Source organism: Notamacropus eugenii, chromosome 2, assembly GCF_028372415.1.
Source record: "Notamacropus eugenii isolate mMacEug1 chromosome 2, mMacEug1.pri_v2, whole genome shotgun sequence".
Classification (NCBI taxonomy): Eukaryota; Metazoa; Chordata; class Mammalia; order Diprotodontia; family Macropodidae; genus Notamacropus; species Notamacropus eugenii.
The window spans coordinates 19,724,861-19,752,333 of NC_092873.1; the positions used below are offsets into that span (position 1 = coordinate 19,724,861).

Consider the following 27,473-nt stretch of genomic DNA (forward strand, 5'->3'; position numbering starts at 1 on the left):
TCTGCCTTTGTATTCCTGGTGTCTCGTAATAGTTGAATGAACAAGTATTTAAGTTTCTCCCACCCTGGACTAGGTCCCAGGATGCAAAACTAGCAAATGAAACATCCTGGGTTCTCAAAGGGCAAGGGCTTACATTCTAGTTTACTGATGGCTGGTTGTCTTGAAGGCCTGTCTTGGGGAGGAAGGAGTATGCTTGTTCTCCTTGGCTCCTGGAGGCAGAAGCAGGACTCATAAGTGGAAGTGGAGAAGTCAGATTTAGGCTTGATGTCAGGGAAAGGGAAAAGAAGGGAATAGGCATGTATTAAGCACCTCCTATGTACCAGGCACTGGGCTAAATATGTCATTCTGTCCTCCCAACAATCCTTCAAGGCAGGTGAGGCCCATTTTACAGGATGCATTGTCAGGATCGTTGTGTGGTGGTGACTCTGGAAGGTGTTAGCTTAAGATAACCTCCCCGTGAGCTCTCCGAGGTCTGACAGGCTGAAAAAGGCCGGCGGTGGCTCCCTCGGGGGTCCTCAGTCCATTATGACTATTTCCGGTTTATCCCGTCCGAGTCTGGTTTATACTTGGTTATCCGTCTCCCCTCCCCAATGAGCTTCGGTCTTCTGCCTTTCTGTGAATCCCCCAGTGCTTAGCCTAGTGCCTGGCACACAGTAGGTGATTGATTGGGGGCAGAGGGTGCCAAGATGCCCAGGTTTTTAGACTGCCTCTAAACACTCATCAGCGGTTGTCCGGCAGGGTGACTAAGGACAGGGATACCGGCCCCCCCTTGTCCCCTCAGTCCCTCTGTGCAGCGTGCTGGCCTGTGCGGGCGGCCCGCCCTCCCTAAGAGGACGGAGGCTCATCGAGGCCAGGCTACCCTCCTCCTCCAAGTATTTCCCATTCCTAGCACAGAGGGACTTGAGTTCAGGTTTGTGGGACTGAAACGGGCAGGTCTGGGGCCAGGGAGGTGGGGGGAGCCAGTGGGCCTGGAGCCCCAGGGCACGGCATGGAGGGCCAGGGCAAGATGGGGGGTTCCTGGGCCAGGGAGGCAGTCGGGGTGGGGAGGGGAGGCCGTCCATTGCCAAGGAACGTCTAAGAAGCGCCTACTATGTGCCAGGCAGGGCTAAGTTCCAGTGACAAGGCTCAGACAGCCAGGGCCAAGGTCTCGGAGATTCGAAGTCAGAATGGGGGGAGTCATGGGGGGCAGGGGGTACAAGCTGACTGACCCGGTTAGGGGCAGGTGGACACTGGGTAGTGCGGCCCTAGGGGGAGGTGTCGAGGTGCGGGAGGAGTGGGGGGAGGGTTCCCTGGGAGGGGGCGGGGTCTGGTGGGCAGCCCCTGGCAGGTGGGGGTCATATCTGCACAAGGAGGCACTCTGACGACACCCCTCCACCCCGGGCATCATTGGACGAGCCTACGTGGGCGGGGCCGGGGCGCGGAAGAAGAGGCGTTCTGGGGGCGGGGTTTACCCTAAGAGGGGACTGGGGGGAGGGATCGAGGCACTGTAGGGGGCGCTGTGGGGGGCGGAGGGCTGGGGGCGGGGCTTAGTCTGCAGCGGGCGATGCGAGTCAGACCTATCTCTTTAGGTAGGGGGCGCAGCTCTGGCTCTGCGCGCCCCCGCCCCTCCACAGCCGCCCCAGGGCGGACGCCGCGGACCCCGCCGGCAGGGGGCGCGGCGGCGCCCAGCGGGGGGCCGCGGCGGCGCACGACCTCGGCCGGCAGGGGGCGCAGCTCCTCGTCGGTGCGCTCCTTGTACTTGGCGCGGATCGGGGCCCCCCCCCAGTCGCCGCCCCCCCTCGCCCCGTGGCTGCTGCGGCGGCCGGGCCTGACGGGCGGGTGGTGCTCGGCTGCGCAGGCGGGGCCGGGGGCCGGAGCCGGAGCGGGGCAGGGGCCGGGGCCGCGGCGGGGCCGGAGCGGGAGCCGGAGGAGGCGGAGCAGCGGGCGCGGGCGTCATGGGGCGGCGCCGCCGCGTGTAGGCCGGGGCCGGGGCCGGGGCCGAGGCCGGGGCCGGGGAGGCCGGGCCGGGCCGCGGCGGGCGGAGGGCCTCGCCGTGCGGGGCGTGGAGGTCCAGGAGCGCCAGGGCAGCGGCGGCCAAGGCGGCCAGGGCGGCGAAGGGGGCTACAAGATGGCGGACCTGGAGGCCGTGCTGGCCGACGTGAGCTACCTGATGGCCATGGAGAAGAGCAAGGCCACGCCGGCGGCGCGGGCCAGCAAGAAGATCCTGCTGCCCGAGCCCAGGTGAGAGGCCCCGAAGCCCCCCCGGAAACCGACCCCGAGCCCCCCACCCCGAAACTGACCCTGAAACCCACCCTGAAACTGACCCTGAAATCTACCCTGAAACTGACCCTCAAACCCACCCTGAAACTGACCCTGAAATCTACCCTGAAACTGACCCTGAAACCCACCCTGAAACTGACCCTGAAACCCACCCTGAAACTGACCCTGAAATCTACCCTGAAACTGACCCTCAAACCCACCCTGAAACTGACCCTGAAACCCACCCTGAAACTGACCCTCAAACCCACCCTGAAACTGACCCTGAAACCCACCCTGAAACTGACCCTGAAACCCACCCTGAAACTGACCCTGAAATCTACCCTGAAACTGACCCTCAAACCCACCCTGAAACCGACTCCGAAACTGACCCTGCCAGAAAATGACCCTGAAACTTCCCCAGCCTGAAACTGAACCTAAACTTGGTCCCAGCCCCTAAGCTTAAGACTAACCCTGACACTAAACGTGGGACAGCCCTCAGAGCTCCCCCTCTCCTTCCATCCCTGACTGTCACCCTGGGCACCCCAGTGGCCTCGGCCGGACACTTGTCTCCTCCTGCTCTCCAGCAGTCCTTTCTTCTTCATGCCTGCCATCCCTCCCACCCCTCCTCCCCATACTGTCCATTCTGCGCTGCCCACAGGGTATCCCCAACTCATGCCGGCTCTGAGGCCTCATCTTTACTCCTCACACCTCCCCCGTGTCCATTTCAAACTTCTCATTGCCTAGCAACCCTTACCAATTTTCAGGCCCTTATTTCATCCCATAGACTCACCTAACCCCCCACCTGCCCCTCCAATCTTCTCCTTTCCTCTCATCCTCTCCCTCTCACCTCCAACACCCCACCCCCATGCTTACTCTGTCTGCTTATCACCTTTTTTCTCTTCTACTACGACTGTGATTTCTCCTCCTTAGACCCCTCTCTGTAACATACTCTCTCCCCTTTTACTATCAGTAATAAGTTCTTACTCTGGTTTGGCACTGAGATAAACGTTAGCGATACAAAGACAAAAGATAAAACCAGTTCCTGCCTTCAGGGAGTTTCCATTCTCATCTGGAGACAGTTTTCTGTTGGCCTGGCCCTGAACCTGTCCAGTTTCCCCCTGTCTTCCTATGCTTCTCCTACCCTCCTCAAAAATACCACTCACATCTTTGACTAGGACTTTCTCCTAATTCCTGCCTCTCCCTTCCCCACTAACCTTTGGCCAGAGATGGAATTTCAGCCAGTACTTTTGCTGAGGGATGACATTAAGGGGAGAAGACACATGTTTAGTGGCCTCTCTAGGGTACTTTCCACCTTGGAAGTTGATTTTGAGGATTTTGAGTCTGTCTTTCAACCAGAGGTGAAAGCCAAGGGGAATCTGTAGGGGATGGGATATGGCCAATGGTAAACAGCATTGTCGTCTCCCTCAGCCCCCAGACAGCTGGAGGGAGAGCCCCTTCCACTTGGGTGCCAGCAGGGAGTGTATAAATGCATAGCGTGGACCCAGATGCCATCTGTTCGTTACACTTGGGAGAAACACCCATGACGTCAGGCCTTCCCATATTCCTCCTCTGGCCTGGCTCCCCTGAGGTACCTAGAAGGGCCTGAGGTCTGCCTTGCCCTCCCTCCTGGACCATGTTTACAGTGGGACAGCTATGGCCTGATAATTCCATGTAGCAGCTGGGACACGGGTTACCCAAGGGGTGGCAGGTCCTTTCTGTCGTTTGTAAACTGAGAGCTTGGCCTGGTGCTTTGAGAGCCCATCCCAGATAATGGGGTGCCAGGGCCAGCAGGTTCCCTGGAGGGGGACAGCCTGCATGCACATGGAGTGTGTCTGGGTCAGGATTCCGAGGCATGAGCTCACTCTGGGTGTGACTATGTTTTCCTGGACCCTTGAGCGGGCTGGCTGGGTCAAAGTGAGAGTTGTGGGTGCCAGAGTCGGCCAGTGCTGAGCAGTGAGCCCCCCAGGCTGGCCCGTGGTACCCGCTCTCCTTTGCTCTCAGGGCATCTCCAGTCACTGGGTTTCAGATTGACTGAGTGTGGGGGACAGGAGAGGGGAATTTGCCTGCTGCTCATAAAGGCCCTTCCTTGGGGGCCCCTTTCTTTTCTGACTCTGGTGATCAGATTTCTGAAAACAGGAACTGGGGCTTACTGCGTGCGTGGTGCTACCCAGAGAGCACGGACAAGATGGGGCCCAGCAAGTTCAGAAATTGCCACGCTGGGGAAGGAGGAAGCTGGGGGAGCCCACAGCACTTGGAGTTCTTCGGGTGGGGACCCCAGAGGACCCAGAATGCACTAGGATCTGGCTGGATCCTGCTCAGGTGTAGGGAACCTGAGGGGCTGATCACTGCCTCTTCTCCTAGCTTCCCTTTTCTGGGACGGGAGTAAGCAAGGCCTCCTGCACTGTGGGAGAACCTGTGTGACCTTGGGGAAGTCACATCTCTTCACTGTGAAATGAGCAAGGACTTGATGATCCCTCTGGTCCCATCCAGCCATGTTCCTATTCCTATCACCATTGAGATCATTGAGACTAGGGGCAGGGAAGGGACAGAAAGCAGTGTGGAGCAATGGAGGCAGAGGCCCGACTTCCCCTGGCTGGCTTGGGCAAATCATTTCCCCTCTCTGGGCCTTGGTTTCCTCATTTGTACAGGGGGAGGTTGGCCTTGAGGGTCTTTGAGACCCCGTCTTGCTTACTATGTGGGATTCTGGGACAAGAAGCACAACTTCTCCTGGATATTTCTTTTGTGCCTCTTGTCTCATCTTACCCCTAAAACAACCATGGGAGAGAGATGGGCTAGTCCTTCAGGAAATGCTTCTCAAGCGTCCTGTGCCTGTTTTACAGGTGAGAAAAGCTGAGGCCCAGGGGAGCCAAGACCACAGGTAGTGGCGGAGCTCCAGTGCCCTGCTCTTCAGGGATTCAAGGCCCTTTCCATCAGACTCTATGGCCTCCCCATACCTGGCAGGTGGGCTTGTGGCCCCCGTCCTGACAGTGAAGCTGGGTGCTCCAGCCATGAGGGGAGCTGGCTGCATTCCTCCTTTCTTCCCCTGGATGCGGCAGCTTGCCCTGGGATTCCAGATCTCTGGGCCTGCCCTGAAACGGGATCCTTTCCCCCTTCTTGACATGGGTGAGGGCAGAGGGGGTAGAGGCTCAGCAGCCAAGCAGCATTCTCCCTCATCCATGCTTTAGCAGCGGCTGGTAGCTCGTGTATTAGGCACTGGTTGAGACGGAGTTAGAGGAGTACAGAGAGGGGCCTTCAGGAGGCAGAGGATGGAGGTCTGCTCTCCATGCCTTCCTGTCTGGTGGGGCCAAGGGCAAAGCCAGCAGCTCTGGAGCTGAGGAGCTGCCTCCTTCCCTTCCCTGCTTGAGCTTATGCCATTGGCCACAACAGGCAGAAGTCGGGCCTTCCGTGGCCTTCCTTCGTCTTGCCCACTTCCTGGTCTCTCCTATTTATTTCCTTCTTGATGACCTTTTCTGTATTTCCTGTCCCTCTTCCCTCAACAACTTCTCCTCTGTTAACTCTTCCTTGCCTCCCAAACTTCTGCCTCTCGCCTTTTGCAGGGAGGTTTCCCTTACCCCTGCTGGGGTGCTTTCCAGCTTTACCCTCACCTCAGGTTTCTTCAGCAGAAGCCCAGATGTTTCCAATCATTGTCTCATCCTTGCCTGAGTCAGATCCCCTGGAACTGGCCTCCCCCATGAGAGGTGGTACTGGTGGGCCTTGAGGTCTGTGGGGGGTCTGCTTGGCAGCCCACAGTTCTAGAAAGTTGGTGTCTTGGCTCCCCCCTGCAGGGAGTCAAGGATGCCTGACAGGCTCCTGGGCTTCCAGGCCTGGCTGAAATCCTGGTCAGGGGTATGGAGGGCCTAGACTTAGGACTTCCCACATCAGGTTTGATACCTTCTCTTCTGCTGCATAGACAGGTTGAGCCACTTGTCTGGGGTCACCCAGCCAGTGTGTCCTGGAGAGGATGTGAACAGAAGCCTTTTAGTTCCCATTAGGCCACCCTGCCTCTCAGCACACCCAAATAAAAGCTGGGTGTTTTGGTGGAGAGGCATAGCCTCCCAAACCCAGGGGCAGCTGGCCTCGTTCCCTTCCCTTGGAATATCCATCATGTTTCCTGTATCTGATCTTTCACCTCTCTCTGGACTCCTGCCCTAACCCTTCCTTCGTCTCCTCACTCCACCCAGCGGCCCAAGTGCCAAAGACCCCAGTAGCAGCAAATGGGGCTCCTCTGTTTGCCAACCTGGCCTGTTCAACCTTCCAAATCTTAATGCTTTCCCTTTCCCCATTCCATCTCTGTATCTTTGCAGTGGCTGTGCCCTACTCCAACATTCTTTCCCTTCAAGACTGTCATCTTCTACACGGCCCTTGCCCTGTTGCTGCCTTCTCTTCCTAAGCATGCCTTTGTATCTACATATGTGTGTATGTATGTGTTTCTGCTGTTTTCCACATTAGAATATCGGCTCCCTGAGGGCAGGAGCTATCTTTCATCTTGGCTTTGTGGCCACGATGCTTGGCACATAGAAGCACTTAATAAATGTTGGTTGGTTGGTTGAAGGAGGCTAGGAGTCTAGAGGGGCCAGTGAAGAGAGAGGGAATTCTCTCATGAAGGCAGCACAGGGAATGATGGGATGTGGAAGGCTCTGTTTGATTGGGAAGGAGAGGAGTGTGGGAAAAGGCTGCCCAGTCAGGTGGGGGCCTGCTGGTTGTGAAGGGTGTGGTGTTTGGTCTAGAAGTACTAGGGAGCCCCAGGCATTTAGTGAGGGATACACCTGACGTGGCAGAACTGTACTTTAGTTGACCAAGGACCTGTACTGTGGAAGGTTCTGGCTCAGGCCCTTGCCCCATGACAGGGCTTAGCAGCAGTCTGCAAGGAGTGGGGCATCACCTGGGAGGAGGCACAGGGCTGGTTAAGGTTGCAGCCCTACAGCAGATGGGTTTCCAGGGCATTGGGGAGCAGCTGGCACATCACTGGAGCCTTGCTTTCAAGACATTGATTAGAACAGGAATTGTGGGTCAGAAAAGGGGGAGAAAGACAGAGAGCAGAGAGAGACAGAGACAGAGGAGAGAAACAAGAGAGGAACAGAGGAGGGAGGGAGGGAAGAGACAGGGAGCAGAGCAGAAGAGAGCAGGTGCTGCTTTGATATAACAAGCTGGGCTCCACATGAGGGGGAGAGGGACCCCAGAGAGAAGGGGAGGGGAACAGTGGTAGAAAGAGCCTTGGACCAGGATTCAGATCCCTGTGGTGCCATGCCTCAGTTTCCCTCTTAGGAGCCTTTTAGGCCTCTTTCATCCCTCTCTAAGGAGGTCAAGTTGGATGACGTATATTAGTCCCTTTTCATGCCCCTTTCAGTCTCAGTTTCCTTTCCTGTAAAATGAGGAGTTTGATCCCATGGCATCTTAGAGGCTTTCAGTAGCCCTCTCTCATGTTCTTCCTTGTCTCTAGATCTCTCAGCCACCTTTCAGCTCTCAGCCTCAGTTTCCTTATCTGTAAAATGAAGCCAGCCTAGCTGGGCTATGAGGGCCCTTTTCTAGCTGGCTCTCCACACCTTATCTGAAAGAGGAGTGGGCAACCTTGAGTGGCCCCTCTCCGAAGGCTCCCTCCCTCTCTTAGCCAGTGATGCTTCCCCACGGCCATCTCTGGGTGGTTGAGCAGGGAGACAGTTCTGGAGGCAGAGGCTCCAGGTGGAGTGAGCGTGGCTCTTGTGACCTCCGGGTCAAATCCAGAGCAGGAGACCAGGCTCCATTGTCCGCTGGGTGGGGAGGACACCAGCCCCACCATGCCCTGGCTTGTTGGCCTGCTGTAGTCAGGGAGAGGTCTGCCTTTCCTTCACTGTCTGCATTTATATCATATTGTTCATCTGTTTTCAGCCCACACTGCCCTAAACATGAGATGAAAGGGGTGTGTCAGAATTCTGAGACACTGATAATGTAATATCATCTGTCGGGCTTTGATCCCTGAGGATCTTTCATGGAGCAAGGAATCGCTTCTTTCTACAAGTGGATTTTTCCCACCTGAAAGTCTTAGCAAAGCCTGGACCTGGGAGTGGACTTAGATTTGGGGCCTCTCTGGGCTGTCTCCACTTAGGTTGTTGTCACTGTTGGCCTCATGTCATTGTTTTCCTGGCATCTCTAGTTTACCCAAGACTCTTCACACATCTCGCAGTCCTTCACTTCCATGGTGCTTGTAGCCCAGCTCTATTCCCTGGCAGCTGTGGGCCACGGCTGGCGCATTACTCCCTGATTGATGCCACCCGGAGGCTAACTTTGCTTGTGAAAACACCAGGGATGGAGACAGCGCCACCCCTCAGGTAGAAATACAGGGTGTTTGGGAGTGCGGCTAGCTTGAGGTTTTTTCTGGACACCTTCCTCGATGGAGAGGAAGGCCTGCAGTGAGGTGAGGGATTCTCAGGGGTCTGCAGAAACGAGTGAGCCGCCATCTCGAGGAGGTGCCTTCTAGGCTTTACCCATTACCCTTTTGTGCTGATTTGCAGCCATCAAGACCAACCTTCTCATTTTACAGAGGAGGAAACTGAGGCCCAGGAAGGCCAAGAGATATACTTGTCCGAGGCTGCACTAGGACCTTCAGGACTGGGATTGGAACCCAAGTGTTCTCTACACTTCAGAGCCTCAGTTTCCTCATCTGGAAAATGAGATGCATGGATGAGGTGACCCCCAAGACTCCTTTTTGTTCCAAATCCCCTGATCTCCAAGATAGGGATGATCAACCTCCAGGGTGCTTGTGAGGTCTTAGAGGGGTGTGGGGTCATCCTGGAGAAGGGGACAGGGAACAGGACAGTCATCCCTGGGTCTCAGGGATGATCCCACTGAGATTGTCTGCAGGGCTGGGGCCATTCTCCCTTCCTTTGCTTCCTTCCTAGCCGAAGAAGGCCCCTTGGGGTTTCTGTCAGAGCTTCCTCAGTGCCTTGGGGCGGCACCGAGGAGAGTCATCAAGAAATATTAATAAGAGGCCCCAGAAGAACACAGTGCTGCTGAGCTGGCAGTGTCTGGGAGCTCTCCCACCTCCCAGGAAGCTCCCTGGCCTTTTCTCCAGCTCTGCAGGCATAATCCCTTGAGGGAGAGAGTCAGCCCAGATGTGAGCCTGGCCTGGGGTCTGCCCTGAGCCCAGTGGGCATCAGAGCCAGGCACAGTGGCACCCTGGGGCTTGCTGCAAGGACCAGAGCCATGGCCTTGGGGAGGGAAGTAGCAAATCAAGAATTTGGATTGAGCCCAAAGCTGAGAAGATGGTCTGTTTGCCACACCTTGATGCCACAGCCAGTGCACCTCCTTCTGGGCCACATGGCAGGATGAGACGACCAGAAACAGTCCCCCACCTTTATTGAAAAATTTGGTTTTATTTTATTTTCAGTTCCAAGTTTTGTCTCTCCCCCCTCCCCCTTGAGAAGGCGAGGAAAAAACAATCACAAATTTAAGTATAATCATGTAAAACATATTCCTACATTAGAAAAGAAGAAGAGAAAGTGCTTCAGTCTGTCCTCGAGTCCATCACTTCTCCCATCGGGAGGTGGATGGCATGTTCTGTCATGAGTCCTCTGGTTCTGCGGCAGGTCATTGTGCTGATAAGAGTAACTCAGTCTTTTGGAGCTGATTATCTTTACAGTATGGTTGTGGAAATTATTTTTCTGGTTCTGCTTACTTCACTTTGCATCAGTTCATATAAGTCTTTCCAAGTTTTTCTGAAACCATCCCCCTCCTCCCCCTCCATAGCACAACAGCAGTCATCATGATCTTATACCATAACTTGTTTGGCCATTTCTTAGTTGGTGAAGAGTTTCCAGTTTTTTACCATCACCAAAAGAGCTTCTGCAGATAATGTTGTGCATGTGGATTCTTTTCCTTCTCTTTGGTCTCTGGGAAGTGGACCTGGTAGCAGCATTGCTAGGACAGAGGGTATGCGTAGTTCATTCGCTTTTTGGCCACAGTTCCAAATGTCTTCCAGAATAGCTGGACTTGTTCCAGCTCCACCATTCATATCAGTGTAGCCGCTTTCCTGTATCTTCTCCAACATTTGTCATGTTCCTTTTTTTTGTCATCTTAGCCAATCTGAGGGATACGATGTGGTTCTAATTATTAGTGATTTAAAGCAGCAGTATCAGACTCATAGAATCCACTCCCTACGGTGGCTTACTGACTTAGAAAACACAATTCATATTATCTATTATATTTTTATTTGCTTTGTTAAATGTTCCCCACTTAGGTTTTAGTCTGGTTCCTGCCTCAAGAGTTTGGCTTATGTGGCCGTTGGGCTGCAAGTTTGACACCTCGGATTTAGAGCATTTTTTTTTTTATGTAGCATTGATTGTTTGGCTTTCTTCTTCTGAAAACTATTCATGTTCTTGGATCATTTATCAATCAGAGAATGACCCTTTTTCTTGGAAATTCGACTCAGTTCCTTTTATATCTTAGAAATGAGACCTTTTTCAGAGAAACTTGCTACAAAGTTCCCCTCCCCCCCCCCCAGTTTCCTGCTTTTCTCCTAATTTTAGCTGCATTGGTTTTCTTTATGCAAAAACTTTAATTTCTTATAATCAAAATGATCCATTTTACCTACTTTGAACCTCTTTCACTTGTTTGGTCTTGAACTCGTCCCCTCTTCAGAGATATAACAGGCAATTTTCTATGCACTACTCTGATTTGTCTAAGCTTGGAGCTTATCTTGGTATATGGTGGGAAATATCAGTCTACACCTGTTTTCTCCCAGAGTGCCACCCAGTTTTCCCAATAGTTTTTGTCAAATAATGAGTTATTGCTTTAGTAGCTTGGATCTTTGAGTTAATCAAACACTAGATTGCTATGCTCATTCTGGAGCACATCACCCCCTCCCATTGATCAACTTCTCTATTTCTACAGAAGCAGATTGTTTTGATGACTACTGAGCTGTAGTACAGTTTGAGATCTGGTAATACGAGGCCCCCTTCCTTCCCATTTTTAAAAAATTGACTCGTTTATTTTTGACCGTTTGTTACTCCAGATGAATTTTATGGTTTTTTTCTAGCTCTGTAAAGTAATCCTTTGGAAGTTTGATTGGTGTGACATGGAATAATTAGATTAATTTATGCAGTAGTATCATTTTTATTATGTTGATTTGGCCTATCCGTAAGCAACAATTATTTCTCCACTCACTTTGGATTTGCCTTTATTTGTGTGAAGAGTGCTTTATGATTGTGTTCATCTTGTTCCTGTGTGTGTCCTGGCAGGTAGAACCCCAAGTCTTTTATGCCATCTCCAGTTATTTCTCTTTCCATCTCTCCCTGCTGGGTTTTGTTGGCAGTGTGCAGAAATGCTGATGATTGATACAGGCTTGTTTTATGTATCCCGCAACTTTGCCAAAGTTGTTGATTGTTTCAGTCATTTTTTAGTTGGCTCTCTAGGGTTCTCTAAGTGAACCATCCTATCATATCAAAAGCAATAAGTTTGTTTTTTCCTCCATTTTTTCTTGTCTTATTGCTATAGATAGCATTTCTGGGACAATTTTGAATAGTAATGGGGATAATGGAGATCCTTGCTTCACCTCTGGTCTTATTGGAAAGGCTTCTAGCTTACTGGATTCCCTTCTCAGTTGCCAGGGCCACCTGCTTCTTCAGTGGGAAGGCCTTCTTTTCCTCTTTGAGACCGGGGACAGGAAGTGCTTGCTCTTGCTCTCCCTTCCTCCGCCTCTAACCCACAATGGTCCCCCACCCCCCTTCTCCCCCAGTCACTGCAACCACACACTTGGCTGGGGAAGGAGGAAGTAGTCTTTTCCCACACAGGGCAGTGTTCTGAGCTATGGGTCATTCTCTCTCTGTGCCCTACAGCCCTGCTGGGCAGGACAGGCCTCACAGGGGTCATTTAGGACTGGAAGGGACTTTGGGGATCATTTTATGGATAGGGAGATGTTTCATCCTAGGCTATTGGGGGGGGAGAGCCTGACTCTGCTTCTCTCCAGTGAGGGAAGGGGGATTTCTACTTGTCACTCAGACCAGGCTCCCCTGTAGGAGTACAGCATATGAGAGGGAGCAGTCACAGAATCTCTTCCACTTCAGGCCCCACATTTTGTCCCAAGTCCTATGGCCAAGTCCGGGAAGTAGCTAGCCAAAGGAAAATGAGTATTATGGAGCTATGTCCTGGACCCTCCTTGGCCACCTTGGGAGTCAGCAAGTTTGAGGGTCTGATTCTCACTCATCTCTTGTTGATTGCCATCCTCAGGACAGACTTTGGAAGGATGGTGTGTCAGGCGGGAAAAATGACAATGGCCCCTTTCCTTGCCCTTTATGACAACTCTGCCCCAACCCCCCATTAGAAGGTCCCCTGACTTCTCTCTAGAGGTGGTGGTGACTGTTTTGCTGACAGGGCTTGTGAGAATTCTAACCAAATTAGTGTTTTCCCAGGTTGCCAAAGGGCCCTAGCATGCTTGGGTGTGATAGGGATGTGCCAGGATGTAGGTTAGACTGTGTGCTTTCTGGGAATTTGGGGGCAAGGTCATTATTTCATGAATCTTCTCTCTGTTTCACTTGCTTCACATCTTCCCTGCCCCCCATTATTTTTTATCTTAATCTCATGTAAAAAATTTTAAACATAATTTTTCCTAAATTTTGAGTTCCACATCATCTCCCTCCCTCCCTCCCTGCCTCTCGTTCTCCTTCCTTAAGAAGGCTAGCAGTTTGCTATAGATTGTATTGTGCTGTCATGCAAAGCATTTCCATCCCCATCGTGTGTGGCAGATGTCCTCATACCCCAGAAGGGTATGGCAAAACATGGTGAGGTGCGTGGAGCTGGGGGAGGGGAAAAGGGGGCCCCCTGAGAACCCTTATAGGCAGCTAAGGCCCAGAAGCACAGACAGAAGAGCTCTCACATAGTCGAGGGGGCCAACTTCAAAGTACCAGGTCTCTTTAGTACCATTCAATCCAGCCCCACCCCCACCCCCTGCCCCATATACTAAGAATTTAAGTACCTACTGTGTGTGTGTGTGTGTGTGTGTGTGTGTGTGTGTGTGTGTGTGTGTGTGTGTGTGTGTGTGTGTGTGCGCCCCATACTGTTTTAGGCTCAATGCTCCTGCCCTCAGGGAACTTGCTTTCTATCCCAGGAGACAAAATGTGGCTCAGTGGGCATCTGCTGAGAAAGTAGCAGGTGGGAGTTGGGGGGGTGGGGGTGAGCCTGAGATGAGGATGGATTGTATCCCACCTGGGCTTGTCAACAGGTAGAGGATGGGCTGAAGAGCAGAGTGAGGTGCTCCGGGAAGAAACGTCACTCAGACTGGCTGTGTGAGTGGGCACCTGGCAGTGAGGGCAGGGGAGAGGCCACTGACCTGAAGGATGGGGGCCCTGACCCAGGAGAGCCTGGAAGAGCAGAGCTCAGGGGAAGATGGGGAGCTTGGGGAGGCCTGTGGGGCATCTCATCTGAAATGTCCCCTAGGTTGTTGGCTCTCTGGGGCTGCAGCTCAGGAGAGGGACTCGTGTTGGGAGTGTTGAACCCGTGTTAGTGGGTGCCACCCCTGTCAGAGAGGGAGGAGGAGCAGCAGTGTTGTGAAGGCCTGGAGGAGAGAGAGGCCTTGCATAGTAAAATGAGGGAGGCACCTTAGGCTAGACCTCATGTAGGCCACCTCTGCTCCCTTGTGCTCTGCATGATCCAGGGCTCACAGCTCTTGTCCTTTCCAAGTCTAGAAGAGAAATGGAGCTGTCCAGATTCAGCCATCTTTGATGAAGGCCCTACTGTGGTACCAGTGAAGCTTTGTGCTGAGGCAAGGGATAGAGGATGAAAGGTCATGCTATCCTTGCCCTCAGATGGCTTCTAGTTTGGTTGTGTGGGATAAGAAACATTCATGAATACATGTGATATGTGTGGAAAAGGATAAGGAAGAAAATGCCCTGAGAAATCTGAGGCAGAAGAGAACGAGCCTGATTGAAGGGCTCAAGGAAGGCTTCTGGGCAGAGGTGGAGGAGCCGGGAGTGTGCCCCTTCCTGGGGAAGCGAAAAGTCATGGAAATGAGACTTGCATGGGATCAGGGACCAACACAAAGAGAGTTTGTGACAGAGGAGACTGAAATCATTCCAAAGTAATTTAAAAAAGAAAGTAGAAGCAAGGAAAGAGCTGGGCGGTGAATGGCCTGAGCAGATCATCCATCCAAGCAGCTGGAGATCAGTTGTGCTGCTCTAGAAAGGACTGGATCTACTACGGCAGAATTTAGTAGGGATGACTATCAGATTCTCCACTTGTGTTTAAGAAATCAGTAGCATGAATACAGCATTAAGAAGATGGAGTCAAACAACACTGTGCTTGGAAAAGAACTTAAGATTTCTGGGAGTCCAGAAATCCTCAGACTCCTAGTGTTAAGAGTCAGTAAACTGTGATTAAGTGGCTGCTGTGTACCAAGCACCAAGCCAAGTGCTGGGATACAGAGAAAGGCCAAAGGCAGCCCTTTGCCTCAGGGAGCTCACCATATGATGGAGGAAGCTGGAATCCTGTGGCCAAGACTGGAGATGACCTGAGTAGGGGGTTGCTGAGGTAGTTCCATCTTCTAGGGTGATCCGTTCTGGCAGCAGAGAAGACCAGAGGCCCTCTGGATGCAGCCTTAGTCCACACTGGATGAATGGGTTGAGTTCTGGGTGCCACTTTCAGAAAGCACATTGACCAGCCCAAATGGATTCTGAGAAGGGCAACCAAGATGGTGAGGATTAATTAAAGGAGCTGCTGCTGAAAAGAGTGGGGGCTGTGAGCAGCCTGTGTTCCAGAATTTGGAAAAGGTACAAAGTGGGTCAGGTTCGAGCCATGTAGAAGGAACAATTTTGTTGTGCTCAGAGCTGTGCAGAAGTCAGCTGTGGCGGGTATGGGTCTCCACTCCCGGGCCGGTGACCACATATATTGTAGATTCCTGTTTACATGTGGCTTCTGAAGGGCTTTCTAGCCCTGAGAGTCTGTGATTAAGTAAGCAAGAAGGGTGTGTGATGAGACCTGTGCATTAGGAAGGTTTTTTGACAGCTCTATCAGAAAAGACAGAGGCCAGACATTAGTAGGACAGGGTGATGGGCACGGAGGGCAGTGAGGAGGAGAGGAGAGGACATAGCCGCTGATCATATGTGGGAACTGGGAGGATGGTGATGCTGACAATGGAATGGGTGAGGTCACTGAAGGAGAGAAGACTGTGGAAGCAGATATCGGGATGTGTTGGGAGGGACAGGCACCCTGAGATAGGATGAGCAGCAATTAGAGGGGGAGGAGCAGAGCCCAGTGCAGACTCAGCAGGCCCAGCTCCAAATGATCATGTGCTGCGGGAGCTTGCTTTGGGATCCTGGGAAGAGAGGTGGGCTACTCAGGCATTCAGCAAGCATTTGTAAGTGCTTTCTCTCACTGAGAACCCAGAGACAAAAGTGAAATGGCCCCTGCCCGATAGGAGCTTCTACTCTTATCAGGGAAGGACAACATCAGTACTTGCAAGTCTATATGAAATTAATCCAAGGCAGTTTGGGAAGCATGAACAAGCACCTGGCCTCATCTCTACAGTGGCTCAAATGAATCTAGAGAAAAATCAGGGACTCCAGAGGCCAAGGTGAGGAGGAGGAATATCCCAGGCAGGAGGGATGGGTAATGAAAGGACTGGAGACGGAGTGTGGAGTAGGTGGACTGAGCGTGCCAGCCCACAACATGAGGCAGTAAGGAGATAGGGGAGGGGCAGGAGAGGGCCAGACTGGGAACAGCCTCCCCAGTCCCCTACCCACTGCCCGCCTCTGCTCTTCCTGGACTAGTCAGTAGCTTCCCACCTGCAGTCTCCCTCCTTTCCATTCCACCCATCACACAGCTGTCAAAATGTTATTCTTTTTTTAAAAAAATTTATGGTGGTTGGTTTGAACATTTTCTACATTTCCCATGACAATACCTTCTTTCTCCTAGACAACTGTTTGTGGCTGTTATTGAGTTGTTTCAGTCATGTCTGACTCTCTGTGACCCCATTTGGGGTTTTCTTGGCAAAACCACTGGAGTGGTTTGCCATTTCCTTCTCCTGCTCCTTTTACAGATGAAGAAACTGAAGCCAACAGGGTGAAGTGACTTGCTCAGGGTCACACAGCTAGGAAGTGTCTGAGCCTGGATTGGAACTCAAGTCGTCCTGATTTCAGTCCTGATTTCAATCCCAGTGCTCTATCCATTGCACCATTCTAGGCAGTATTCCCCCCCCCTTGACCCTCCACTTCTTATATCACCTACAAAAAAGATGAGATGTCTGATCCTAGAGGTCACACCAAGCCCTGGCATTTATCGATGAGAAGAGTGATCTGTGTGGCTGGTGAAGTCACGGAGGCAAGCGTAGACTCCCTGTTCTAGGCCTTGGTCACTCCTGAAGTTGTAGGAGCTGAGATGCAAGAACAGGAGGCATTCTGTAGTCTCCTTGCCAAGCCCGCTCCTGCCAAGTGGGCAGCAGCAAGTGGCACCAGTGTGGGGGCTAGTGTTGGAGACCTTCTGGTTTCAGGGGCGAGGGCCAGGGCCCTTCCTTGGCACTAGACATCAGAAGGCCTTGTTGGTCACAACTGTCCAATGGTTTTGGGGGGTCCCTTTTCCTCACCAGAACTTGCTCCTTCTGCTGCCTGTTGAGATCAGGATGGGGGAGGAAGGAAGAAAAGTTGGAGCTAGACTGCTAGGCTGTGACTCGCTATGCCTGGATTGCCAACATGGCAACCTGCCTATGATGGTAGCCTTGGGATGAAAACCCAGGCTCTAGGCTTTCTTTCTCCCTCAGCCTGCTCCTCCCTGTGGGCTGTGATCTCATGGAACAATGCCATTTTCCAAGCTAAGGGTGGTCATTTGAGGGGCCTCAGGAAGGTACGGTCAAGAGCTTTCTAGTTCTGATGTTGGGGTAGTCCTGGGATCCTCCCAGGTTTGTCTAGTGCAGCAGCTGTCCTAGTTAAAAGAGCGAACAGCCATTCTAGCTTGGTGTCAGCAATGATTGGGTACAAGGCATGAGGGAGAGGATCATGGTTCTTGACTTTAAGGTACTTATGATCTAGTCCTTAGGGCCTGGAATTCTAGTCAGAGACACCACAAGTAGAAAACAGTCTTAGGAGCTTGGGATGGTTGGATAGAGAGCATTGTTAATGTTGGAGCTGTCCAAATGTGGAATGGTGAGGGCTTCAGCTTGCGTGGGGCTTGGGGGAGGGGTTTCTAGTCAGGTCCCCCTTGAATTCCATCTCTGAGCCTCTCCCTCCCAGCTCAGAGACTGCCTTAGGCGCTCCTTAAACCTACTTCTTAACTGACTGAAGAGTGTCCTTCCCCATTCCTGCTAGTGGGGCTGCCTCCCCACCTGCCATCAACCCCCCAAAGCCTGCTGCCATTTTTTTCCTCCCATGGCTTTTCTCCCCCATTCCTTTCTTTCTATCCCCACTGGTCCCAAACTCCTGCTGCCTCATGCCCAGTCAATGGATTCTCAGCCATCATGTTATTCCCTGACGCAATTTAGTGCTTTCCTCCTGTCCAGGCCTCTCGTCTTGACAATCCAGGACCTCCACAAAGGGGCCTTGCCTTATCTTTTGGTACTTACATCCCTTGACTTTCTACATGACCCAGCCTGACCCTTGACACTCTCCCCTCAAAATGCTCCCCTGTATCATCTTTGTGAGGCCTTCCCTGAGCTCCCCAGGTGGGAGTGAATCTCCTATCTCCTGGAGTTCTCTAGTTGGGTGCCGCTGCCAAGCATTGGTACTGCACCAAGGAGTTTGGATTTGGGCCTTCACTCTTTGCTGGATAAGCTCCCTGAGGGCAGGAGCTGGGAGGCCCAGACAAGGCACTGCCGTTGGCCAAGCCAAGTCTTTGGGTGCCCTCTGATGCCCTTGATCTGGGCTATGTGCCTTGAGTTCCCTCCCCTGGGCCATCCACACCCGGGCCTTGCCCCCATTTCTACTTCTCCACTTTCTGCAGGAGTTCCTTCCTAACCCAGTCACCACCACTACTGATGCCCTCCCCTCCAAACGGCCTTCCCTCAGCTCTGTATGGACTTGGCTGTTCCCATGTACTCTCCCCCATGAGAATGGGAACTCCCTGAGGGAAGTGGCTTGGGTTTGCTTTGCCTGGTGCCTGGTCCCTGCCACATAAAAAATGACTTTGAAATGGGTAGGAGCTGTGTTCTAATCATCCTCTGGCCCTGACTAACTGAATGACCTTGGCCAAGTCACCAAACTCATAAAATGGAGTCAATAATATGTTGTCAGTCAGCAAGCATCTATGAAATGCCAGCTATGAGCCAAGCACTGGAGATGCAGAGAGGCAGAAACGCAGCGGTGTTCTCCAGGAGCTCACATTCTCATGGGCGTGCGGTCAGCCAGCTCACAGTTATTAATTGCCTAATGCTGAGGGCTAGGGATATAAAGAAAGATAAACACAGGGAGTAGCCTCATGGGAAGTTGTTCTGAGAGTCCATCATGAACAGCACACATGACACGCTGTGCCAGGCTTTCTGCATGGTTGTGGGCTCTCTGGTCTTTGCTGTATTGGCTGTGCTGATGCCCCTGCCCCTAACCAGCCGGCCACCTAGCCCTCATCTCCAGCAAGCAGGCAGGGGGCTGCCAGCCTCCCCTTCACCAGCTGCCATCTTCCCTATGTCCCGACAGCATCCGAAGTGTCATGCAGAAGTATCTCGAAGACCGAGGGGAGGTGACCTTTGAGAAGATATTCTCTCAGAAACTTGGTGAGTGCGCGTGTGAGGAACGGGCACTCTTGGCCTGGCTCTTGGTCCCCTGCCAGGAGCCCAGCCTGGCCCCTGGAGCCCTGTAGGGGTGGGCCGAGCTGGAGGCTGGGGAAGTTCCTCCTTTGGGGTTTTTGTTTTTCTGACTTGCAGCTTCCCCTTGGCCAAGGCTGCAGATGTGCTAGGGCCGTTGGTGGGACTGACAGGAAGGGGCGGGGCCCTTCCTGTGGAGGGGGCCCGGCTGGCTGTCTGCTGATGGCGGCAGGGCCAGCTGCTCTCCTGCTGCCTTGTCTCTGGCCTTTAAGGTCTGTCCCATCATTGTGGGTGGGGCTATGGATTGCTTGAGATCTGGAAGGTCCCCTCCCCCGATGGCTTGGAGCTATCCCCAGACCTGGCCCTCCCAGACAACCTTGACCGAGTCTCCCCTTCCCTCCCTGCCATTCCCTGGGAACAAATGAAGTAGAGTCCAGGAGAATCAGCCAACACCTGTGCCCCTTCCATGGTGGTGGAGTTCACTTCTACCTGACCTTGTAGACAGTTGGGACCTGTGGGGTGTGCCCACCTTTGAAGAGTGTGGTCAGCAGTGGTCAATGGGCAGGAGGTAGAGGTCCGCCCATGACGGTGCCTCGGTACTGATGGCTGAGGTCAAAGAACCCTTGGCCCTGGCTGTGCCTGGGCCAGCCTTCCCTCTACTCATGCTGCTCAGTAAGAATCACTCTACCCATTCCTCTGAGCAAGGGAACCTGAAGTGAGCCCCAGTCGGGGTGGGGACAAGAGCCCATTCTGCTTTTGGTGCTTTAACCCCCTATTGATCCTGGGCAAGCCACTTCTCTCCTTGGGCCTCAGTTTCCTCCTCTGTAAAATGAAAAGGTGGCCCCTGCCAGGTCCTCCGTTCTTCACCTTTGTCACTGTCATTCCCTTCCCAAGGTATTCATGACTGGCTTCAGAGGCCCCCAAGCCTCTCCTTCCATCCCAGGGTGGCTAGCAGAGAGCGCCACAGGGCTGGTTTCCATGTGAAGATCCTCTCCAGCGTGGGGTGGGGGGAGGGGGAGGTAAAAATGGCATGGATGGCTCTGTGGCCTGATACCAAGAATACATCCAGATCTCACCCTGTTCTCCACTGGTGTCCTGGGGCAAAGCACTTTCTTTCCAGGGGCCTTGGTTTACTTATCTGAAAGTAAGACAGTTCAACTAGAAGACCTTCTCAGATCTATGCCTCACACACACACCACACATATGGACATACCTCACACTCAGACACACATTTCACATGTACCACACGCATTACACACTTATGCTCACCATGCACACACACATACTCCTGACTCCCATTAGGTGGAACATCTTTCTCACCTGTGCCTTTTCTACCCTGTACTCTCAGGCTACCTCCTTTTCAGAGACTTCTGCCTGAACCACACAGAGGAGGCCAAGCCGCTGGTGGAATTCTATGATGAGGTAGGTAGGAGCCTGGCCCAGCAGAGCCATCTCCTCCTTTAGGGTCTTCCTCAGGTTGGGGCGGCATCCTGGCTGTGTCCGACAGTGCCTTCTGGACTCTCAGATGCGAACCTGCTGCATATTGTATTCATTCCACCTGGCAGAAGGCCCTCCCCAGGGTATATGAGGGCCCGTGGCCACTAATGAGATATATTCAGACCCTAAAGAGCACTACAGCTATTAATGTTAGAGAAAGTCACTGAGGGAACCTCTTGCATGGGCTGATGTTGGGCCAAGGGCCCCACATGACTCATGGTGATTTGTTGATCAGATCAAGAAATACGAGAAGTTAGACTCTGAGGAGGATCGCACCATCAAAAGCCGGGAGATCTTTGATTCATACATCATGAAGGAGCTGCTATCCTGCTCTCACGTGAGTGTCCAGCCAGCCTCTGACCCTGACCTACACTTGCATCAGCCTGCTAGGAGAAAGGCTTTTGTTGCCTTGGGCTAGTCTCACCCAGAATCTCCCAGACTCTCACGTGTGATCCTTCACTAAGAAGGGGTGGGCTTTGAGCTAGAGGAAGGAAGGGGGGCCCAGGCTCTCCCAGATTCAGAACTGACAGTCACCCATCTCCCTTTCTTAGCCTTTCTCAAAGAGTGCCACTGAGCATGTTCAGAGTCGGCTCCTAAAGAAGCAGGTACCCCCTGACCTGTTCCAGGTAGGTCCTGTATGTTCCCTGTCCCCACCCTGTTTATCCATCCTATCCTAACCTTGTGGGCCCGCCCTCCCCCCACCTGCACCTTCTGGTTGGTTCATATGCTTTTACACTGTGTGATTAGAGGTGGGCAGTCTCAGGCTGAGCCCCTGCCACACCCCAGCAAATACCCTGGGGGATCTGAAGACCTGTATCCTATCCTGAGGCCCTGATTCTCAGGCTTGGGGCCTTTTTTCTCAGCCATACATTGAGGAGATCTGCCAGAGGCTTCGGGACGATGTGTTCCATAAATTCATTGAGAGGTAAGTTTGAAGGTCGGAAGGAGAAAAGACAGAGGGGAAAGTGGAAAGTCTGAGGGAGGGCAGGACAGCAAGAAAAGACTGGGCTGAGAGTAGAGCCCCAGAGGTAGGCAGGCCCAGTGGCTTCCTCTTGTCCAAGCTTTGCCAGACCTGCCCAGGTACTTCTGTGGCTGGGAGGCCTGTGAATGTCCAAACTGTGCTGTGCCCTGGCCACAGGCCTGGGCCATATAAATGAGAATGGAGAAGGACCACCCAGTCCCTTTGCCCTCACCCTCACTTCTCAGCCTCCTGTTCCTCTGGGATGCCTCTGGAAGGGGTTGAACCCCACCTGTTGGGCACCCCACCCACGACCCAGGAACCACATGGGCTCTGCCGCCCTGGCCCTCCACATCTCCCTGCTAGGACAAGAGGCAGCTTTCTCTTTCAGGGAGGACAGTGGGAAGTGGGCCAGCAGCGAGGTTCACTGTGGCCATGGCCACCCTCTCTTGTTTCAGTGAGAAGTTCACTCGGTTTTGCCAATGGAAGAATGTGGAGCTTAACATCCATGTGAGTAGGTGCTGAGAGCCAGAAACCTGTGGTTATGCATGGCTTGGAGCTGAGAGGGTTCAAGCCAAGCCCCTCATTTACACATGAGGAAACTGAGACCCAGAAGTAAAGGGACTTGCCCAAGGGCGCACAAACAGTTCTTGTCAGGGCCAGGATTTGAGCCCATATTTTCTGTCTCTAGAACCATTGCCTGGAGCCCAGGGGCGTCTGGACCCCAGGGGCACCTGTTGCCCTTGTCCTTTCCTTGGGAGAAGATGGGGTTCTAGCCTAGGCTTCCTTTCTCCCCTGCCCTGGCATTTTGGAGGCAGGCAGGATGATGAGGGGGGGCACAGGAGTGAGGCCCAATGGCTTATACTCACTCTGGCTCTGCTTCCTTCACTCTATCAGCTGACCATGAATGACTTCAGCGTACATCGAATCATCGGCCGCGGTGGCTTTGGGGAGGTCTACGGCTGCCGAAAAGCTGATACAGGCAAGATGTGAGTTTGCCCCATCTTCAGACTGGCACGTGGCCAGGAGAGAGGGGGTGGAGGGACCCCACAGGGAGAGTGTGGGATGGTACCCCTGGCTCTAGTCCAGTCTGACGGAGCCCCTCCCCCTCTTAGGTACGCCATGAAGTGTCTGGATAAAAAGCGCATCAAGATGAAACAAGGGGAAACGCTGGCCCTCAACGAGCGGATCATGCTCTCCCTTGTCAGCACTGGGGTGAGCTGGGCATGGACTGGGCCCTCTCTGGACCCTTCCCCCAGGGCTGGGGGGGCCTGCCTCTCATCCTCTTCTCTGCTTCCCTCAGGACTGCCCCTTCATCGTCTGCATGTCCTATGCATTCCACACTCCAGACAAGCTCAGTTTTATCCTGGATCTCATGAATGGTGAGCCCTCCTTCCCAGGGTCTCCCCTCAGGCCTGGCTGTCTGGGCCCCAGGCTCCAGCCTCTCTTGTGTTCTGACCTTCCCTAGGTGGGGACCTGCACTACCATCTGTCCCAGCATGGGGTCTTCTCAGAGTCAGATATGCGCTTCTACGCTGCTGAGATCATCCTGGGCCTGGAACACATGCACAGTCGATTTGTGGTCTACCGAGACCTGAAGGTGGGGGAAGCCCTTCCACCCTACATACCTTCAGCCAAGACCCTTCCAAGGCCAACCCCTGAGCAACATCTCTTGCCTCCCACCCCATGTGACCGTGGCAGGCTCCCCTTCCTTCCTCTGTCCTTGTCTAAATCAGCTCTCATACTGCAGAGAACCCTTGATGCCCCTGAGCCCCACCCCTTCCCCCCTGCCAGGGACTATGGCATGTGGGCATCAGCCCTGGCCCATGTTTTCCCCAGCCTCGCCTTCCTGGTCCCCCTGCTACTCAGCCCTCCAACAGCTTTGTGTGTCCTGCCTACAGCCCGCTAACATTCTGTTGGATGAGTTTGGTCACGTGCGCATCTCTGACCTGGGCCTGGCCTGTGACTTCTCCAAGAAGAAGCCTCATGCCAGCGTGTGAGTATGGGACCCTCAGCGTATTCCCCAGGCTATTGCTAGGCCATTCCAACCCAGCCTGGACTCTCACGCTGGGTCCTGTGTCCCCCCAGAGGCACCCATGGCTACATGGCACCCGAGGTCCTACAGAAGGGGGTGGCCTATGACAGCAGCGCTGACTGGTTCTCTCTGGGCTGCATGCTCTTCAAACTACTGAGAGGGTGAGTGGTTAGCATGGAAGAGGCCACAGATCCCTGGGTCCCGCCTCTGCCCCTCTGCCATGGGACCCACGATCCTCCAGAGCAGTCTCGGAGTCAGAAAGAAAGGCTGGGAGGAGGAGGCAGTGGGGATGGCTACCTACCTCTGTGCCCTGGGTTCTGGGTCCCCCAGCCGAGTCAGGGAGCAAGCATGACCTCAGGGTTCAAGGAGGGGACCTGCCTGTTTGTTCTACAGATGGAGGAGCCAAGGTTCTAGGGCAAGGTGGCCAGGACAGCACTAGGTTCAGGTCCAGGCTCTCTGTGGGTGAGGCCCAGGAATCTTATCACTGACCAGAGCTGTAGCTGCCTCTGGGAAATGGGGTGGGGGGGGAGGGGAGGGAGCCTAGCAGATGGGTGGGTTCGCAGTAGCCGGCTAACCTGGGTGTGGCTGGCCACCTTCCCCATCCAGGCACAGCCCTTTCCGCCAGCACAAGACCAAGGACAAGCATGAAATCGACCGCATGACGCTAACAATGGTGAGTGCAAGGAGGGCAGGCAGGAGACCATGTGTCCCTGGGGCTGATGCGCTGCCGCCTCTGTGACCCTCGAAGGAGCCTGTGGGGATGGGTGGCCTGAGCCTGGAGCCCTGATGGGGCCTTCCCAGTGTTCAGGCCCCAGTCTGTGGCATCTGGCTGTCCTGGCTCTCCCACTCACCTGCCAAGGAAGATGAAGAGATGCCTGTTTGGTTAGGGCCTCAAGGTTTCATTTTCCATGCTCCTGGTCACTTAGTCATGTATTTATTGAGAATTTGCTGTATGCCAGGCCCTGGGGACCTTCGTACATATTAGTGTAGACTGAATAAGTGCTTGGTCATTTGGGGGGATCAGTCCCATGGAGACCTTCCTGGGGGCCTATGAGCTGCAGAAGCTGAACCAGGCCCTGGGGATGTGCTCCACACAGCCACGCCTGGGTATCCTGCAAAGGCAGCCAGAGGCACTGTAGGGACTATGTGGGCTGCTCTGTTGAGGATCCCCTTGGCCTCCCACCCATTTCCTTGCAGGCTGTGGAGCTGCCAGAGTCCTTCTCACCAGAATTACGCTCCCTTCTGGAAGGGCTACTTCAGAGGGATGTCAACCGGAGGTTGGGCTGCCTTGGCCGCGGGTAAGCGAGTGTGCCAGGCTTCTGCCTCTCTGCTTGGGCTGAGGCTGGCGCCTGGTGACAAAAGAGAGGCATCGAAGGGGCAGAATTCTAAAGGTCCTCCCCCTCTCTTTCCCAAATCACCAACAGGGCTCAGGAGGTGAAGGAGGACCCTTTCTTTAAGAGTGTGGACTGGCAAATGGTTTTACTGCAGAAGGTAAGAGTGTGGGCAAGGCTGGAGATGGGCAGGGCCTGAGCACTCCTAGGAGGGATGGCTGCACAACCTGGTCTCCTTGTAACAGTACCCGCCTCCCCTGATCCCACCTCGAGGTGAAGTGAATGCTGCTGATGCCTTCGATATTGGCTCTTTCGATGAGGAGGATACGAAAGGAATCAAGGTGCGGAGACTGGGCAGGGGCAGGCAGGGGGTGGGGCGGTGGTTGGAGGAGGTAGAGCCAGTAAACATGCACCCCTTCTCCTGCAGCTGCTGGACAGCGACCAGGAGCTCTATCGAAACTTCCCCCTCACGATCTCAGAGCGCTGGCAGCAAGAAGTAGCTGAGACGGTCTTTGACACGGTCAACTCTGAGACTGACCGGCTGGAGGCCCGGAAGAAAGCCAAAAACAAGCAGCTGGGCCACGAGGACGGTGAGTGCCTGCCCTGCCCATGATGCTCCTGGAGTCCCCAGCGCCTGCCCACCAGTCTCGCATCCTGGAGAGGCTGCTCAGTCCCAGGCTCTGCAACAGTTCCCCTCTCTTGCACCCCTAGATTATGCCCTTGGCAAAGACTGCATCATGCATGGCTACATGTCCAAGATGGGCAACCCCTTCCTCACCCAGTGGCAGCGGCGTTACTTCTACCTGTTCCCCAATCGGCTTGAGTGGCGGGCTGAGGGCGAGGCACCGGTAAGGAAGGAGGAGGGCCAAGCTGGGCTGAGCTGAGATGGTCTGGCTGACTGCAGGCCTGTGTGCCACCCCTGCCCACCAGCCTCACCATTCCCTCTCTGGGGCCTCTGCAGCAGAGCCTCTTGACCATGGAGGAGATTCAGTCTGTGGAGGAGACCCAGATCAAAGAGCGGAAGTGTATCCTGCTCAAGATCCGAGGTGGCAAACAGTTCATCCTCCAGTGTGATGTGAGTTGGGGCAGGGCCAGGTCGACCTTGGGGCTGGCTCAGCCTCTTAGCCTGGTTCTTAACACAAAGGAATGGGGAGGTAGCTCCCTTCACATACGGGATGGAAAGGGGGTAGGTGCCTTCCCGGGGCTCCATAGACCATGGAAAGCAGCATTTCATGCTGTGGGCCCCTCCAAGGTTGGGCTTGGGACAAGATGCTGGCATGGGGGTCTGCCTGCCTTGGGTACCCTTGCTGACTTGGGCTGGGGGGTGGGGAGCAGAGTGACCCGGAGCTGGTTCAGTGGAAGAAGGAGCTGCGGGACGCCTGCCGAGAGGCCCAGCAGCTGGTGCAGCGGGTCCCCAAGATGAAAAACAAGCCTCGATCACCTGTGGTGGAATTGAGCAAGATGCCGCTGACGCAGCGAGGCAGTGCCAATGGCCTCTGACCCCTGGCCCTGCCTAACCACCCTGCCCATGCCCCACCTTTTATAAACCTCTAATTTATTTTGTGGAATTTTTATTATTTTTTTCCCGCCAAGCGGAAAAGGTTTTATTTTATAATTATTGTGATTTCCTGTGGCCCTGCCTGGCCCTGTGGAAGGGGTCTGCTTGTCCCTACACCTCCTCGTACCAAGGCCATCTAGTACCACTGCTCTGACTTCACCCCTGGGACCGTGAGGTGGCCGCTTCTATGTCTTTCTAGCAGGGACCAGGCAGGGTTTGCTCTCGGGAAAGGCCTTACCTCCTTTCCTAGAGAGGGAGAAGACAGCCCAGCTCTCCCCCATCCTGTCCCCCATGGGCAGGCCTCCTCCTTTCTCTGTGGAGTGGACAAGGCCACATGCTCTCAGATGCCACCTGGGCACCCCAGCAGACTGAGCCGTGCATGTGCCCGCACTGCCCCAGCCATCACATCCCTACAGTTGTATTTGCTAAGAGAGCTGGTGGGTCAAGGTGCCCCGTAACTGTGCCACTCAGGGCTTCAGTCATGGGAACTCGCAGGATCGGGGTCCTACCTGAAGCTCTCCACCATAGTGCCCTGATAGGACTGCTGCCCAAGCGCCCCCACAAAAAAATCAGGGGATCTGCCTTTGTCCCCCTCACCCTTTCCTTGCCCATGGGATCACCATGTGTCCTCTCCTGGCTTGCCATCTCTGCCGAAGGCATCAGCTTCCATGTGCCAACTCCCCGGCTCTGGCACCATTCAGGAAGGCAGGCTCCAGCCTGAACTGGAGGAGCCACGCAGCTGAGCAAGATTAACCAGTCTCTGCCAAGCACCACCATGGTATCAACTTCCCCTTCCCCCTTCCCAGTCCCTGCCCTACTGACGCCTCCACCCTGCTTGGCAGGGGACTTGGAAGCTTTCCCAGATTGTGCCAAATGGACTAGGCCTCATGCTCATCTTGGGGAGCAGGTCTCAGGCTTAGCCACACGTCACTGGTGAGCACAGGTTTCTGACCGGAAAAAACCTTCTGTCCTAACTGTCCCTCCTACGGGATTTGGGATTGAGGTGGCAAAAGCCCAGTGCCCAGGGGGGACCATGGCTAAGTGTTGAGTCCCGTCCTTTTCTGGGCCGGGGCTAGTGTTACTCTGTCCTTGTCTCCCCAGGGGCTGGCAGTGCCCACAGCCCTGCCCTGGCCCCCGTGCTGAAGTCCCTCCCTGGGTGCCCACCGC

At 54.0% G+C, this 27,473-nt stretch overlaps 1 protein-coding gene across 1 annotated transcript; it reads left to right on the forward strand.

The window, feature by feature from the left end:
- Positions 1 to 1,528: 1,528 nt before the first annotated feature.
- On the forward strand, positions 1,529 to 26,316 carry GRK2 (G protein-coupled receptor kinase 2). The gene is made up of 21 exons (XM_072639267.1): positions 1,529 to 2,220; positions 18,822 to 18,898; positions 20,277 to 20,350; positions 20,661 to 20,762; positions 20,977 to 21,051; positions 21,289 to 21,350; positions 21,842 to 21,893; positions 22,281 to 22,372; positions 22,499 to 22,598; positions 22,687 to 22,765; positions 22,852 to 22,982; positions 23,284 to 23,378; positions 23,471 to 23,578; positions 24,024 to 24,090; positions 24,615 to 24,715; positions 24,842 to 24,908; positions 24,994 to 25,089; positions 25,176 to 25,338; positions 25,460 to 25,596; positions 25,710 to 25,823; positions 26,084 to 26,316. Exons 1-21 carry the CDS (start codon positions 1,544 to 1,546, stop codon positions 26,246 to 26,248), a joined length of 2,634 nt encoding a protein of 877 aa, XP_072495368.1. The 5' UTR covers positions 1,529 to 1,543; the 3' UTR covers positions 26,249 to 26,316.
- Positions 26,317 to 27,473: the final 1,157 nt, after the last annotated feature.

What these genes read in the sequence shown, in the direction of transcription:
- GRK2 (XM_072639267.1), top strand. Translation starts at nt 1,544, where the DNA reads ATGCGAGTCAGACCTATCTCTTTAGGTAGGGGGCGCAGCTCTGGCTCT. An exon ending in TCTCCCTTGTCAGCACTGGG is followed by an intron (nt 22,599 to 22,686) that starts GTGAGCTGGGCA and finishes TGCTTCCCTCAG; the next exon opens with GACTGCCCCTTCATCGTCTG. An exon ending in AAATGGTTTTACTGCAGAAG is followed by an intron (nt 24,909 to 24,993) that starts GTAAGAGTGTGG and finishes TCCTTGTAACAG; the next exon opens with TACCCGCCTCCCCTGATCCC.